This window comes from Chrysemys picta, chromosome 10 (assembly GCF_011386835.1).
Source record: "Chrysemys picta bellii isolate R12L10 chromosome 10, ASM1138683v2, whole genome shotgun sequence".
NCBI lineage: Eukaryota > Metazoa > Chordata > Testudines > Emydidae > Chrysemys > Chrysemys picta.
In genome coordinates this window covers 24090070-24107871 of record NC_088800.1, presented here as the reverse complement: position 1 = coordinate 24107871, position 17802 = coordinate 24090070, and the positions used below count along the sequence as shown (strand labels likewise).

At 42.3% G+C, this 17802-nt stretch overlaps 1 protein-coding gene across 2 annotated transcripts in view; it reads left to right on the top strand.

The window, feature by feature from the left end:
• Window positions 1-1892: 1892 nt before the first annotated feature.
• Window positions 1893-17802, top strand: part of WDR72 (WD repeat domain 72) — a 186996-nt gene continuing 171086 nt past the window's right edge. Inside the window, exons 1-2 of one of the 2 annotated variants that reach the window (XM_024108982.3) lie at window positions 1893-2060; window positions 13402-13566. In XM_024108982.3, the coding sequence (XP_023964750.2) occupies window positions 13414-13566 (153 nt within the window). In that variant the 5' untranslated portion in view covers window positions 1893-2060; window positions 13402-13413. Of the gene's footprint in view, window positions 2061-2247; window positions 2387-13401; window positions 13567-17802 lie in introns of those variants that run through there. The other variant, XM_065558176.1, reaches the window with a different exon arrangement.

Here is a 17802-nt window from a genome sequence, read left to right as displayed (position 1 = left end):
CAAATACAAAAATTAAGAATCCAGAATAGCTTTCTTGAAGTCCATCTTAAAGGTTACAAGCAAAACAAAAGCACCTGGGGTTAGCAGAGAGGAATCCACAAGCAATAAAGTAATAAAAGAGATAAACTTAATCGCATATTTCTAGACATTTCCTGATCTACTTACATATCTGGGGTTTCAAATGAGTCGTTTCTAGGTATGATCTGATGATTTTTCATACCTGGCCCAAGCTCTTACAGCAGGGATCAGCAGCCTTTTGCACACGGCCCGTCAGGAAAATCCGCTGACAGGCCGGGCTGCTTTGTTTACCTGCAGCATCTGCAGCTTCGGCCGATTGCAGTTCCCATTGGCTGCGGTTCGCTGTTCCAGGCCAATGGGGGCTGCGGGAAGCCGCGTGGGTTGAGGGATGTGCTGACCGCGTGCCAAAGGTTGCTGATCCCTGTCTTACAGCATAGCTGCTCTGTCCCGTCTCTCCAGGAGAAAAACAGAGACAGACAAAGGGGAAGTTTTTCCCATTGGCTCTTTTGGTCAGGTGCCCACTCCCTTCCTTTTACCTATGGACTTTTTAACCCTTTACAGCAGGGGTCAGCAACGTTCGGCACGCAGATCGCCAGGTTAGGGGCTGCGATCGGCCAAACCTGCCGCGTCAGCAGGTAAATAAAACTGTCCCGGCCCCCCAGGGTGCTTACCCTGGCGAGCTGTGTGCCGAACGTTGCCGACCCCTGCTTTACAGGTAAAGCAAGTAGAGAACAGCTACTAAGAGGAATTTTATAGCTAACTGGCTGGGTGGGTGTCCATAAAAGGGAGCTACCCCACCCCCCTCCATTTATCACACTCCTTCTTTTTGTCCAACAACTGCAGAGGTGTTAGTGGGCCACTCAGCCTTGAATGGTCCCTTAGACTATGTGCTAACTGCTTATGCTAAACTATCTGTTCCAACTCCCATTTAGCTGTGGCACTGGGAGTACCTTCCCGGGACCTGAAGAGTTCTGTGGCTGTGAAAGCTTGTCTCTCACACCAGCCGAAGTTACCTCACTTAAGGCTTGTCTACACTGGCACTTTACAGCACTGCAACTTTCTCACTCAGGGGTGTGAAAAAACACCCTCCTGAGCGCTGCAACTTTCAGTGCTGCAAAGTGCCAGTGCAGACAGTGGCAGACAGCCGCGCTCTCAGCGCTGGTAGCTATTCCCCTCGTGGAGGTGGTTTTTTATACAGCGCTGCACCGCGACCACACAAGCTGCCACGGCAGCGCTGCTAGTGAAGACGTGCTAACACCATTGTCCTGGAGTCTCCAGGAATTAAAGATTAATATTCAATTAAATGTTTTGTGATGTGATGAAACCTCCAGAAATACATCCAACAAGAATTGGCAACCCTACCCACCTTGCATCCGACGAAGTGGGCATTCACCCACGAAAGCTTATGTTCCAATACACCTGTTAGTCTTAAAGGTGCCACAGGACTCTCTTGCCTACCCACCTTGTCTCTGTAATATCCTGGGACCGACAGGGCTACCACTGCACTGCATACAAAGCCCAATTGCCATTTCAGAAATAGGCCAGATTGTTGCCAAGTCTCTTGCAGAAGCTGTAGCAAGGGGGGCAGTGTGACTGGGAGAGGCGGGAAGCTCTTACCTCACAGGCCTGCCCTGGGCACACCTCGCTGGCTGCCCACCCTGCCGGCGGGAGCCCGCTCTCGGCTCGTGGAGCTCAGTGTGTGTGTGTCGGGGGGCGGGAGTGTGCAGCCCCCAGTGCAGCCCCGTTCCACACTTTGCCCCAGTCTCCTCCCGGGGCGGGCTTAGTGCCCAAGTCCCGGGCCTTGGCCGGGCTCGCCTCTCCCGCCGGTCGGGAGCAGGGACAGCAAGTTCCTGCCGCACTGGGGCCACCTCTAGCGCAGGAGGCCGGCGGCGGCCGGTCCGCAGCCAAGGCGGGGTCAGGCCAGGGTGCAGCCGCTCCAGAGCCGGCATAAAACCGAGCTGCGCTTTCTTCTTCCGCACCCCGTCCCCTCCTCCCGGGTTCCCGCGTCCCGCCTTGGGCCCGGGCCCAGGGAGCCGCCGCAGGTAAGGCTCGCTCTGCCCGTGCGCTGCCCTCAGCATCCGGGCTGGGAGCGCTCCGCTTGCGCGCGTTGTCCCCTGCAGGGACAGCCACCCCCCTCCAGTGAGATTCCCCCTCTCCTACGTTTTCAAGCCCCTTTGGGGCCCCGTTAGTCTCTGCGTCCACCAGGAAGAGCCTGCACCGCTAGCGGGACAGGGCGCTCGGGGGCATGGGAGCTCAATTTCTTGCCAGCCCTGCACACTGTGCCAGACCGACAGGGTTAGAGATGGGGGACCAGCTTCTGACTAAAGTTTGTTGTTTGTTTTAGTCACTTTCTCCGACGTTCAGAACTGTAAGACATCTAGCAAATCTGTGAATATTTTACAGGGGGTTGCATAGTTCTCAATAGGAGAACATTTTACTGAGGCTGAAAGTGCTTTGGCTTTGGGCAGGGACTGTCTTTTTATATATTTATCCCTAACCGGGTCCTCTCCGCAGTTAGGCACTAATAATGAGAATAATAATAACTACATATCTCATTATTAGGGGCATATCACAGGCTTTTGCTTCCCAAAGCATTTTTGTGAGGGTAGGAAAGTACCCTGCGTTTCTGGCAGGTATGAGATTTTTTGTGCTATTATTTTGTTTTTGTTTGTTTGGTAGGTTTTTTTTTTCCCACCTCTGTGTGGATAAGAAGAGCATTGCTAGATATCTCTGATCATTATGGTTTGCAGCATGTTTTTAGATCTTTAATCTGCTTTGTAAATCAGATTTTCTAAGGTGCAGATCTTGACTGCATTACTCACTTTTTTATTCATTCCTTGAGCAAAACCTCATGGCAGTCAGTGGGAGTTTTGTCAAAGTAAAGACTGTAAAAACTGAGTAAGGACCTCAGGATTTGGACCCACGTGAGTGTAGGGTAAATACCATAATTTATATCGTTTTGTAATATTCAGATTTGGGTGCCTGAAGTTAGACATCTAGATTGGGATTCTCAAAGCAATGTAGGGGATTTAGATTCATATCTTCCATTATTTTAGTGAAGGCTAGGTGTCTAAATCCACTAGACTCCTTTGAAAAACCTCTTCTACAATCCAAATGAGGGCTTTTATATTTAGGTAAATGAACTTTGTACACACAGGTTTGAAAGTATTGTACAGTACTACCATTTTATTATTTTCATGTTATAATTCTATGCTATTCAATTTGAAATAGCTGATTGTTGATTCCCATTCCCCTTTAAACTGGTCTGGTTCTGTGTTGCTCTTATTGAGAGTTTGCTCTATGAGATTTACTCTGATCAGCGTGAACTCTTGTGGTGTTACTGCATTGATTCATCAGTGCTGTCAGGATACTTTTTAAACCAGTGTTAGCGATAGTAACAGAGCATTTATAACCATTTTGTTAAGTTTTGACATGTCAGTATGTCAATGATGTGATATTTAGGAACTTTAATAGCACAGACATTCATTGTAGTGTATTACTTCTGCTCGAGAAGTTTGCTAGTTAATATGACCATATTCAATTACACTAGTAGGCCTTTCTAGTGAAGTTTTTTTCCCCTTGACACACCACCTTCGCTATAAGCAGGTGCTCACTGTAACCAGTAGTGCAATCTGCACATTCAGTGCATTGAATCAATTTTGAACTTTCTTTCTGCTTCACTCTAAACAGAGTTTCTTTGTATCTGAGCTGCTTACAAGTAGGTTCCAAAGTATGTATAATAACTCACTGGTAAATGTTTACACTAAACAGTAGTATGCCATGTAACAAAGAACAGTGCAGGGAAGTCATCTATTTAATATTGGAGAAGATACACAAAGGTGGATGAATAGCAAAATGAAAATATAAGGGGAATTTTGGGGTTGAAAAGCTTCAGTAAGATATAGTTAATTACATTACTAATCAGAGGTGATTATACCACTAATTAGAGGCCATTGAATAGGTATGGAAAATGCTTATTTGTTTTGTTTCCTTTCTGTAACTGATTCCAGTTTTGTTTATTGTTTCAACATTACTGGGTATTGTGTAGCAGAACCCAAAACACCACCTATTTGATCAGCAGGTTTTTGTGCTAAATAAGTCCAAGGTCACCTAAGGAAGACAAACTCTGACTACCTTAAAGCATAGTTGGCTGTGCACTGCCTGTCAATTTGTTCATGAGACTTTGTGGAGTTTTATTTTCTCAGATTCTCCACTTCTTCTTGACTTCTAGTTGGATTCTAAGACTTTCTTTTCACTTTAAAACAACGTAATTGCAGACATGTTTTGCAGGCTTAATTGTGGTTAATGCATTTTAGAATCCCAGGATTCCACATAAAAATGAAATTCTACCAAAGCTAACATAGATTAAACATGACTGCTTCAGTCCATGGGCTGACATGGCTTGGGGAATAATAGTAATAGTTAGCACTTCAATAGTCTTTGTCTTTCCACAGCACTTTACAAACAGTGGCCCTGATCCTGCAATCATCTCCATATTGGCAGAACCTTTTGTCCATGCATAGTCCCACTGAAGTCAATGGGGCTTTGCATGGGTGCAAGTGTCTGCCCACACAACAGATATAATAAGCAGCAGATTCAGTGGAGCTGCCTGTCTGCAGACTCAGGCAGACAGCAGTGTTCACATTAGGAACAGTTAACATTCAGAAAGTCATCTTTACAAGTACAATGGGTATCAAATTAGTATGAAATCCGGATCCAGTTGTAGTCAATGTGAGTGGGCCTTCTTAAAGAATCAATGTTTTCATTCTGCAGGAAGAGATGGGCCTGGCTCATCAGAGAAGATTTCCTATTGACACTGTTGAATGAATTTTGCAAAGCCTGATTAAGGTTTTAAAGCAAGCTATTTCAGCACATAAATAACTTGTATGGAGTCCCATACAAGAAGGCTTCCATGACATTACTCATTTAAGAATTACCAAAAGTTCATACCCTTATGAGAATTTACACTACTTTACTAGAAAAGAATATTTCATTTTCTGTAGCTACTTCATGCTGTTGCTGTAGATGTTAAAAAGCACTCAAATGCAACAATGATGGAGATAAATTATTTTCCATCAAGTTATTTATTATGTTTGTGGTTCCACAACCACATAGTTTGTGGTTCCATAACCACATTTACATGTTAAATAAATACAGAATCCCTGAGAACTCTCATTAAAATCAGCAGGAGTCTCTTTTATTAGCTTACAAAAAATGTAAGTTTGATGGCTGTATAAATGTTTAGCTAAGAGGATAATAATTTCTGTGAAGCCTTCATTGTCTAGGGATGAGGTGGCCAGAATTTATACTGTGTCTCACACACTCTTTGATTTTGCATTTACTTTTTTTTGGTAAGTTTAAATTGATATAATTTATAAAATAACATGACCACCTCAAGGAAGTGAAGATTATTCTACTGTACACCATACTAGTGTGTTAAGTACATGTGTTCTGAGTAGCTGCTGTTTTCACTGCCCCATTTTCCAATTTAGGTGTAACATAAACTATTTTAATTAATATTGTGTCACCAAAAGGGTTTGAAATGGCCAATTGAATTCTACCAAGATAGAGTCTTTTGATGAAAACATATCTTTATTGATTGTAGAAGAAGAAAATCATTCTTAAAATGAAATCCACAGAAAAATCATATCCCTCAGAGAAAATTTCTGAGTGGCAGGCTGAGATTAACATCATAAAATTGAATTTGTGCTGCAAACCTTTGATGTAATCAGCAGCTGGGAGATGGTGTTGCCCTTACTGTGCTCCTTCTGATTGTGGTGAATTACTGTGAGGAATGAAATAAGTGTTTCTTGTGTCACTCGTTCAAGAAATACAAACAAGGTATTACTAGGTGGTTCTTGCTAGTTAAAATGGGTTGTATTGATTCCGGGTCCTTTGGACTGCAGAGGCAGTACATTCATATCCCAGGGGAGAGCTGTATGTCACTCAACAGTGACTCCTCTGGCCGTTTAAGGAGTAGCATTGACAGGTCCCAAGAGGAGTCCCATTAAGTTTTAAGATGGAAGTATAGTGGCAGCCAGGCTGGGCCTGAAGGAGGAATATGAAGGGAGGAGGCCTTTTAAAGCAGAACTGAATAATATATGTAAGATCCTTAGGGTCCTGGCAGGAATATAGAGGACCATTAGGAGTGAGGATGTGGGGTCGATATGTTCAGGGTTGGAATAATTAACCCAACACACCCTATCCTGATGACTAGAGTTTACTAAACAAGGAAAACATACACCTCCATACACCCTTAGGCCATGTCCCCTCAACTTAAAGGAACCATTCAGTTGTGCACTCTCCACTGTGTATTGTATTTAATAACATAGGAATATAGGACTGGAAGAGACCTCTTGGGTCATTAAGTCCAGGCCCCTACTAATGCAGACAAACCTCTCATATAATCTCATTCATGAACTTATCAAACTCCATTACAAAACTAGCTAGGCTGTTTGCCCCATCTACTTCTATAGGGAGGCTGTTACAGAACCTCCCTCCTCTGATGGTTAGAAATTTTCTAGTTTTTAACCTGAATTTATTCATGTCCAGTTTATACCCATTTGTTTTTTGTACCAACATTGTCCTCTAGTTTAAATAGCTCTTCTCCTTCCCAGGTGTGTTCCCAGTCCTTATATATGTACAGAGAGCAATCATAACCCTTCTCAGCCTATTCTAGTCTCCTCTCGTAAGATAGGCTCTCCATTCCCTTGATCATCCTGCTAGCCCTTCTTTGTGCCAGTTCTAGTTTGAATTCATCTTTCTTGAACATGAGTAACTAGAATTGTACACAGCATTCCATTAGGGTTTTTATCAGCATCTCATATACTGACATTAATAGTTCCCTATCTTTACTGGAAATGCATCACCAGATACATGTAAGGATGGCATTTGCATTTTTTCATGGTCACATAACATTGATGGCTCAGAGTCATCCTGTGATTGCCTAAAACACTCTGGTCTTTCTCCTCTGTTTTTCTGACAGATGCGTCCCTAGCTTAAATGTTTACAATATTACAAACATTGCCCATATTTGACAATATATTGTCAATCAACTTCCTATTTAATAACTTAAAAATATAATTTAATACATCTCTCTTGCTTTTGTTATAATTTTTGTCTTTTTCTGTTTTTAAACAAAATTTTTTCTTTATTACACCTCTGCCCCGATATAACGCTGTCCTCGGGAGCCAAAAAATCTTATTGCGTTATAGGTGAAACTGCGTTATATTGAACTTGCTTTGATCCACCGGAGCACACAGCTCCACACCCCCAGAATGCTGCTTTACTGCGTTATGTCCGAATTCGTGTTATATCGGGTCACGTTATATCGGGGTAGAGGTGTATCATGGTTCTCTTTTCCTATCTTGTCATTTCCTCTTGTCCTTTTCTTGCTCACCCCTTATTTCTCTTTTTCAACATTGTGTTTCCTATCTCCTCCCCTATAACTTCTATATCTCTATTCTACTTCCACTTCTTCATCAAATATCTGTCAATACCATATTTCTTTTTTTCTAATTTATCCCCTCCATTGCTCCCACCTGCATACAAGTCCACGGACCCACCCACCACTCCCCAAGCAGTAGCAGAGTGCAGTTAACCTATGCTTCTAAGTTTCATGACTGCAAACAGGGTTCTGAATGACAACTGAGATGAACAGCAAAGCTATTAGCTGCCACAGCAGCAGAATTGGAGCTATGTGTCTGGAGACTTAGAAAGACAGCACTATATTCTACAACTGGTTTACATTTGGCAAGTTATGTAATGGTCAAGGCAAGGTTGTTGTTGTTTTTTTATGCCTCTCACAGGGAATTTTTTACTTGCTACAGACAGTGAATGAATGGAATTTTAAAGCCCTGGAAATGATTATATTATATTATTTGAAAATTCTGTTAATTACCACCAACACTTATTTCCTTAAGCATGATGTGTGTTACTGTTATAATGTGTAAGGAGCTTGTGGGGGTTGTGTGAGTACTGCACTCTGGGACTGTAGGCTGCAGGTCAAAATATACCTTTATTGAAAGTAACTAATTTTATTTATTAAAGATAAACAAAACTGTCTACAGGACCATTAATTTTTTTTAACATAAGCAGTAAAACACAGGTGTCAGGAAAACAAAGCCAAAGAACAGAACAGAAACATGGAAATAAAATAGGTTCTTGGTTACAGCAGCCTTACAAAACTGTCATGAAAATTTACCAGCCTATGCCTAAAATTTACTACCTTACATTTTACCATGATGAGGAAGCTCATGAAAAAAACTAATGATATTTTACTCACCTATCAAAAATATATTAGTCTCGCTGGGTAAGTAGAATTTTGCAAGCCTGAGAGGAAGCACACATGCTGTTGTTTTTAATCAGTTCAACCCATTTAGCCCATCTTTCCTCAAATAGTTCGATTGTTGACCTAATAAAAGCAATAAGTCTTTCACATCTCAATTCTTTTATTGTTGTTGATCACACGTCTGTAGTATGCATTTGTTTTTGCACCTGTGGTGATTAAATGTATTTGCTGACTACAATTAATTAGTTTCTAAAAGCTCTGGCATTTATTAATATGAATGTCTTTCTTAAGATATTTTAACAACAAATAAAGTATATGTGTAATCCAAGAATATGAAGTTCTAGCAAAGATAAAATAATTAGAAATGTAAACCCGCAAAGATTTTTTTCTGGTAGATGGTAGATTGACTGTATTACCTGCAGAGTTCTCTTTGAAGTTTTTTTACACTATATAACTTTCTACTTGAGGAACTTTTATTCACATGTTGTATGATGGCCTGTAACTTCTGATTGAGGCATCTGTCAGAATTAATTTTTCATTTCACCAACTTGTTGAGGCAGCAATTCCTGGAGAGGGGAATTCGTCATTCAGAGGATGATACATATGAGAAACGGTGGGCGCTGATGTCTATGTTCACAATTAGGAGGATCATTTATTCTTTATCACTAAATGACATAATGCTCTTTGAAGGATTCCAAAGAGGAGTGTTTCTTTGAGGAAACTCAATGCAAAGATTAACTGGGGGCGGGGGGAGTTGTTATTGACTTCAAAAGGGTGCAGGCTTAGTTTTTACATTTCATATCTCACTGCATGTTTTTAGGTTTTCTCCTTAGCATCTGAACATCTCATGGACCCTAACAAATTTATCCTCAGACCTCTCCTTTGAGCCAGGGGAGTGTTGTTATTCTAATTTTAGAAATAGAAAACTGAAGCACAGAGATGTGTGACTTGCCCAGCAAGTCTGTTGTCGACAAATGCTTTTCTTAGGGCAGGGACCGAAGGGGTGGGGGAACAGGTGGGCTATGGTTCGCTTACTTTACGGATCCTGGGGTTCTACAGAGAAAGCAAGCTCCAGTCCCATGTGGGAACTATCTCTAGTCTACAAGGTGTGACTCGGCCTTCTACTCTTTGCTCAGCGTTGAGAATTCGTAGGCATTCCCACCTCGCCTGTGCTGGTATTCCCCATCCATAAAGAGAAAACAATCAGGAGAAGGAGTCCTGACTTGATTTCTATTTTAAATCCATACCAGGACAGCATGGCCTACCTGCTGTCTGGTTCCTCAGAGCCCCTACCCTAGCTTCCAATGGTCTTGCTCAGCCTGCATAAGAGGAGGCTTCGGTTTTTAATTACAGTTTAGATTCTGTACAAATGATCCAGAATTGCAAAAGTAAAATTGCTGAAATCCTCTAAATTATATGATCTGTACTTTACTCATAACACAGTTTTTCCAGGCTAATAATGTTCTGTGTTGCATTTCTGTAGAACACACTGTTGCTAAGGCCTCCCTAGAACCAGGAACCAGCAAGGGAGGCAAGACATGGTCGGTAGGCAAGCCAGAGGAGGGAAAGCTCTGGCTTGTAGCTTGGCGTAAGATGGCGAGATGGCCATTTGAGAGGAGACTTTTGGGCAGTGTAATCATGATGGTCCATTGGGAGGACAAAGGAAGGAGTTTATTAGGCTGTGGACAGGAAGCAGGATGGGGGAAGGAAATGGTTCTCCTAAGGGAGTGACAGGAGCCAATTTTTTTCTTGAGACCCATTGACTTCTCATCAAGAGGGCTTTGGAGGGTTAAGATTCTTATCTTTGAGAATTATATAATGGCCTCTAGTTCTCAGGTAATCTGTTCCTGTGCTTGGGGAAGTATTGTAAAGGTGTCTGCATCTGGAAGCCTGTGCAGGCGGTCAGACTAGATGATCATGATGGTCCCTTATGACCTTAAAGTCTGAGTCTGGTCCTGGCCTAGGAGATAGCATTTGTCAGCCATTCCATAAGGCTCATTTCAGAATTTCCAGGCTCTTTCACATAGTTGCTGGCCTCAGGGCTACTCTGACATACACTCTACTTCTCATTGATCCTAGTGAGGCCTAGGAGAAACTGAATAGCTTAAGTACAGTGGGCTCTGGCCTGCTTCCCTACACACCTTCATCTGTTCCTGCCACGTGCCTTAGTTCTGGAAGACAATTAGTGCATAGCCCCTTTGATATCTCTGCATTAGCTGAGGAGGCTCCATGTTCAGGCAATATTCTCAGAGGGCCATTTCCATACCCACTAAGTCCTCTCATGCTGCAAGAGTGGCAGAAAAGGGCCCTAGTATAACTAAGAATCAGGCCCAAATGTCTTGAATGATAGAAAACTTGTGATAGCTTTTTAATATCTTGTAATCATATTTTCTATATTTTTAATTTGCTGTTAACTGCATCTGATAACATGGTGTTGGTACATGAGTATTTTGAATTTCTTCACTGAATATTTGAACTTCAGGTTTTTGCCAGCACATTGTTGCAATATTAAGGTGTATATTATAATTCCTACCTCGCACTTCCACAAACAACTAAAATTTTGTTTCTTCCCGATTCCTTATACATTTTTGTTCAAAGTTTAAAGTATTTATTATGGATCCAAACTGAGTCCCTTCCTAGCATTGCAAAGAAGCTTAATTGAGAGTCGGGTTATGAGTTAATACCAAGAATCAGACATGCTTGAGTGGACAGAGCTGGTGGAATTTAACACGTGCTGATAAGCTACATGTAGCCCAAATATGCCTCTGGCGGTATTTGACTTTGTGGAAACAGATTATACCTTTAAAAGGTATACTCTGATAAAAATCTGTTGATAAAATATAAGAAATTTTGCTCTAGGTGCATCCTCATAACAAAATAACTTTGATAAAGCTAAATGCTGTCAGACAAAGTGTGTATGTATACACAGTATTTCTAAAAAACTCACAAAAGCAACACATTCTAACAGGATAACTGTTATGCAAAATGGAATGTCTTCTATAGTTCTGTGTTTCGTGAATCAGATGAACTTGATCTGAAAGAGACATTAGACCAGCAGAGGAAAAATAACTACTAAAGAATATTACATTAATTCTGTGCCTTCTATGGATCTTTTATACTTAGAGAGGCTACAATACAAAAAGACAAATAGAAAATGTCTTCATAAAATTTTCAGACTTAACCTACTCTCCTTTCTAATTGTAATATTTTGTCTTCTGCAATAGTTTGGTAATAAACAGTGGATGGTTCTTCATCCATAGCAGTCTGTCCACAACAAGAAAAAAATGTATAAATACAGTAAATCTGTTTTCTACCAGTCTATTCTAGAGACTTGTGTTACAATTTTAGCTGATTTTGACACTCTTTTGTTACTCTTGACTTGCTTAGTATCAAATCAAATATCCTGGTAAAAATACTGGTTCTGATTCTCTGCTTCCTTGTGCCAGTATAATCATTTATAACTGTGCAAAGTGAGTGCAAACTAATGTAAAAGGAAGCACAACACAAAGTGCAAGGTCCGGGAGGAGAAGTCCCACTGTATTTAGATAGTAGGAACACTTTTAAATCCTCAGATCCAAAATTTGACCTACTCTAAAATTGTTAAATTAGTAGTTACCATTTTTATAGGACCTACAGAAACACTGAACTCCTCCTGCTTGCTTTGCTGTTAACAGAATATTCCTAGTTAAGCTGATATGATGTTTACTTTGTAGCAGAAATGAAAGAAAAAGTAAAACTTCAGTGATTGCTAAGTGGATAAGGACAAAATGGATAGGAAAAATATTTTATATAAGTTCACAGAGAATGAAAAATAAAGTTTTAGAAGTCAAATTCTAAAACTGTAGTTTACAGTGTCCTTTTAAGGTTCTGGCACAAGCAACTAAATAATGATAGGGTAGATAATCAACTTCATGTTAAAACATGTATGTTCCCGTGCAAAAAAACTTACGTTTAAAGGTGCAAAATCCAGCACTCAAGCACTTCTCTGCTCCCCCTTTCAACAATCGTTTCACATGATATGACCAGGAGAAGACATACATGTAGGGCAGAAGACTTACTACCTAGAAGAATCATAACAATGGAAATATTTGAAGATCCATGTTTTTTAGACAAGTTAGGCAATGTAACAAACCATATTCAGATCTCTATATTATTTATTTTGAAGACAAAGGGAGTTTTACAGCTGACATTAATGGGAGCGCTCCAGACTTGCATTAGACATTTTTTAGAGCATAGTAACCTGAACAACAAAAAGGATGGCGAAAAAGTAATTAACTGACTATGAGATAGCAGTTGTTCCTCAAACTTTTTGGCCCATGGAAGCTGCACAAGAAAAGAATTAGGCCAGCAAGTTGAGCCAGCACAAGGCAAAAAACCCAAACCCAAACAAAGGGAGTTAAAGCACAGTTATGGAACTCAAACCCTCCCCATATAGAAAATCTCAGAGAGTGGCTATGGGGAAAGCTGCTTGGACAACCATGGCTTGAGTACTCTTTTCATTTTTGGAAATGTCATCATATTAATCTAAATTAAATAAATTGTATTTATTGTAGTGGTCTTAAACCCATATTGTTCCCAAAATATTCTTAATCTTTTATAACTAGGTAGCAATAATGAGGAATTAGTAGTGTATTTGCAACAGCAACCAATCATTGTTCAGTTACCTGACTCTCAAAATCTCAATTTATGCTCCTTGAACAAAAACAACGAGGAGTCCTTGTGGCACCTTAGAGACTAACACATTTATTTGGGCATAAGCTGTTGTGGGCTATACCCCACTTCATCAGATGCATGGAGTGGAAAATACATGAGCAGGTATAAATACATCATGTATACTTGCTCCTGTATTTTCCACGCCATGCATCTGATGAAGTGGGTTCTAGCCCATGAAAGCTGATGCCCAAATAAATTTGTTAGTCTCTAAGGTGTCAAAATGACTCCTCGTTGTTTTTGCTGATACAGACTAACATGGCTACCACTCTGAAACTTGGCTCCTTGAACAGTATCATGTGATCACCCCTTTGAAATGTTTGGGATTATATTTTTCATATTTTGTGTTACTTACAACTATTTTACCCTCTTTTTATTTTCAGGTTTTGTACACTATGAAGACCTCAGTGCCGGCTGTGGCACTGTGGGGGAAAAGAGCACCCTCTCACAGCATCACTGCCATAATGATTACAGATGACCAGCAGACTATTGTTACAGGAAGTCAAGAGGGGCAAATATGTCTTTGGACTCTCTCATCAGATTTAAAGGTTTGTGACCACTTTGGTGTTGTCTGTCAAATAACCTGGTTGGAGTTTCACCTTTTATTATTAATAGACTATATATAATTCAGTTGTGATTAGTGTAAAAGGTAATGTGTGGGGATCTTTTTGTTGGAGAAAATGAATTAACCAATATCATAAATGTGAAAATAAAATGTAAATCTCAGGGGAGCAGCCAGTTCTTTGCAGGCCTCATTGAGTGTTCCACGGGCAATTAGTGAGCCATGGACCACAATTTGAGATCCAGTGCAGCAGATGATGGCAGTTAGTAAATCTGTATAATTATGATGGGTCCTGTTCTGGAGAGTTCTTCTTTAAAATCAGTGGCAAAGTGTGGTCCTCTAGTTCCAGAGAAGGTACCCATTATAGAAATGTTGTTGATAGGAATGAAAGAACTAAGAGAAATGGAAAGCCTTACATTCTTTAAGTTAACAAATGAACTGTTTCAGGAAAGATGGACCAAGTGGGATGAAGTGTAAAATATATCAGTGATGTAATTTTGTAGCAAAAGTATGTTTATTTACTGTAACCCATCATTCTTATGGCTTTGATTCTGCTGTGTTCTCAGGCATGCTCTTACTTTTTCTTCGTTTGGGCTCAAGCATGCCATTTACAAACAGACATAGGTTGGGGAGTGTTGCGAAGTTACACCTTGCCAGTAGGAGTTAAGGCAGATTTCCTCCCCCAGGTTGTAGGTGTTTAGAGGGAGCATACCTTTTTTTAAGTCATGTTAGCTCAAATGAGTTAATTGGCATCTTAACGGGACTTTTCAATAACGTTAAGCTAACGCGGCTTCAAACCATGTTTTCTGGCATCTTAATGGGGCTTTCCAATAAGTTAAGCTAACTTATTTTGCCCATCAAAATACAGGTCTGTTGCCAGCACAGGTGTGCTCGAGGACAGCAACAGTGGGTTCGTTGCCCGGTGTGCTTCGCGCCAATAAAGACACCGGGGGAGAAGCAAACAAAGTTTATTTGGGATCCCAAAGCGGTGCAAGGAGACAGGCACATCTCAGATCAAGCACATTAACAGGAACAGTTTTTTTTCTTTTATACTTTTTGCAGTTAAGCCTCACCCTCCCCTTTCCCCTCTAGCCCTCCCTTTCTCCCCCCCCCCATTCCTCCCTCTACCCCTCCCATCCCTGGTAATAGTTAAGTCATTCTTGGCAGCTATAAGCCTAGCTTGTTAGTAACTTCTTTAAACCGTTATCTTGTCCTTTTTCCCTTCAGCCAGAAACATGCAGCCTCATTATTACCGCTTGAGCAGGGGGTTGCACACAGATAACTGGTTGCTTACATATTCCAATTGCACCTGGCTTTTGAGGTTGATTAGAGTTTAAACATGGAAGGATAGAGTTTGGTTCACTTAGGCCTAGTGCAGGAAGGCTTCATTGACACTTAGTGGCCTTCCACCCTCCCGAGTTACCTAGGGTGAGGCCTAGTGACGTCAACAACTCCCTCCTTTGAGAATACTCAACAAGCTTTTGGCTGAGTTTTCTCATATTCTGTGGACAAGATATGATTAAGTGCTATGAAGCTGGGGTTTTCAATGAGAGGGTATGCCGGGATTTTTGAGGAACGGGGGGCACAAAGCTTATGGAGGAGCATTTTAAAACAAGCAATTAGGAGGAGGGTGACCAGGCACAATACCACACCGGTGAGGAGGAGACGCACAAGGCCACCCCCCAGTCCTCCTAGGTTGGGCAACCAACTTCAAAGGGAATTGAAAACTGTGGGTTTCCTTTCCTGGGCCTTCCACTGCTTGAAAGACTGTTTGGCCGACAGGACGTGCTTGTTAATGTCCTGTGAGTTTTCCGGGACATAAGTACAACATTCATTCCCAATAAGGGCACACACCCCGCCCTGGGAGGCTAAAACATAATCTAAGGCCTGTCTGTTTTGCAGGGACAGCAACCGGAGCTGGTATAGCTCTGAGTTAAGGCTCTTCTCTATGGCCAAGGTTTCATTGGCGAATGTGGTGAGAAACACAGAGAGCCTATGATAAAATTGGGTTAGCCGTTCCACCCCATAGGATGGGAGGAGGATTATACCCAACCTGTTTTCTTCCTTAATGGGCTCTGAGGTGGCATACAAAGATTTATGCTGCCTGGGGTGGCCAGGGGTTGTCCCTTAATGCATACTGGTATTCAATGGTACAGTTTTGTGACAAGGGGGTACCCGAGGTATTTCTTCCCCTACTGAACCATCCCCAGCAGATATCTGACCAATTTTGGGGGACCACCCTCCAGGGTAACCCTGCTGCGTGGTGCAGGATTTGGGAGCATACTCAGCAGTTAGAGAGGTTAAACTCTTGGGCAAAGCAAACCTTCAAGGACTCATATGTGTTTGTTTCCAAGTTAGTAGGGATCCCTTTCCATCCCACATGTGCCTTGGGGGAAACGGGAGGTAACGAAAGGAGTGTCCCTATGGCAAAGAGTACCACTGTGGCAGACCCTGGACCTGAACTCATGCTGGGCAGGTGACCCTAGGGCCTAACAATTACAATTCCCCAAATACCCACAAAATATCAGTTACCAGTAGTAGGCAGATTAAAAACAAAAGGACCAGGCCACCAGGTTAGACCGGCCCTGTGAGAGTAAACACAACCAATACTTAGAGTTTTCACGGGGAGTGCGCTGCAACTGTCCAAAGAGACCACAGGGCATTCCCAGCAGGCCTTATTGTCTTTTGAATAACAGTTTAAGTCTCAGGTCGTCGCTGGTAGTCCTTTTCCGTAGGCTGGACGGTCCACCGTTCAGGAGCGGACACTGCCTTCAGACGGGAGTGATTGAATCCAGTTCTTGTGTCCCTTGACCTTTGCTGCTGTGTGGGAGACCAGCAGGACGGTGTGGGGTCCCTTCCACTTCTCTTGGAGAGGCTTGTCCTTCCAGGTCCGAACGAGAACGGAATTGCCTGGCTGCAAGGAATGGACAGGGGCATCCAGCGGGAGAGGCTGCAAATCTCTGGTATACCTGTGGAGAGAACAGAGAACAGCAGACAGAGAGCACATGTACTGAGATAAAAAGCCACACCCCATTTCCCACTCCCCTGCCAGAACCGGTGTACCATTCATAGGCCATGCCCTTCCAAACATAATCTCGAAGGGACTGAGCCCTAACCTGCCCTTTGGGAGAGAGCGCATGTGGAGCAAAACAAGGGGTAAGGCATCAGGCCATCCGCTGAATCGATCCACCAAGACGAAAAGGTATTTGAATCCTTGGGTCCGGGGGAACTCAGTAAAGTCTATTTGCCAAACCAGCCCCGGGCCTGGGGTAGGTTCCAGAGTGGCTGATGGCACTGACACTCCAGCTCGAGGGTTGTTCTTTTGGCAGACTAGACATTCAGCCTGTACCTGGGAGGCCAGGGGTGTAAGAGCCTCCCTGCCAGCGTATAATTCTTTGTTTCTTCACCAGGGTCAGTTCTTAATGTCTTTTGTAGTCAGGAATTCCTGGACTTTGTGGTTTCAATGAAGCAAGTGTTCCTTCTTCTCTTTTCCTGAAACAGTGTGGTTCAGCATCATACAGGGGAGAGGTTACTAGCACATCACCCTGTCTTTAAATAGGCTTATCATCAGTCGGAGAGTCCTCCCGAGGTGGAGGGGTCTTTTTACAGTGAGAAGCCTGGGTCCAGATGGGCAGTCCTTGGTACTTCACAGCGGTGTTGGTGGTGAACAGGACTTGGAAAGGGCCTTTCCAGTGTGGAGCCAAAGCAGTTTTTCGTTGATGGACTTTACGTAGACTCAGTCTCCTTGTTTCAATGAATGGCAGGGCTGCTAGGGTCTTTGGTTAGCACTTTTTTTATCTGTGCGAAAAGAAACCTAACACATTTCATTAATGCCTGACAGTGTTTTGCAGATCTCATAGTTGCTTGGGCCCATTCAGGCCCCCCCTTTTCTTGGCTGTCGGCCAAGTCTTAGATCTGGGCAGTGTCCTTGGATGGTGCCAGCATCTTATCTTTGGACTGAGCTTGCTAGCTATATTTTTTCCCTCAGTTAACTCATTCTGTTCTTTTTCCTTCTCTGCTTCTTGGCTTCTTTTAACTTACAAAGGAAACTTCCACTCTTCACTCATACACCTTTTCCCAACAATGAACACATACACATTGTCATTATGCACCCTTCCAGTAAAATAACTTCTATACAGAGCTTTGGAGCAACAAACCAGGACGAGCACACCCACTACTGAGGAGTCCAACAAAGTTCAGGAGGCTCACAGTGGCTTTAAGG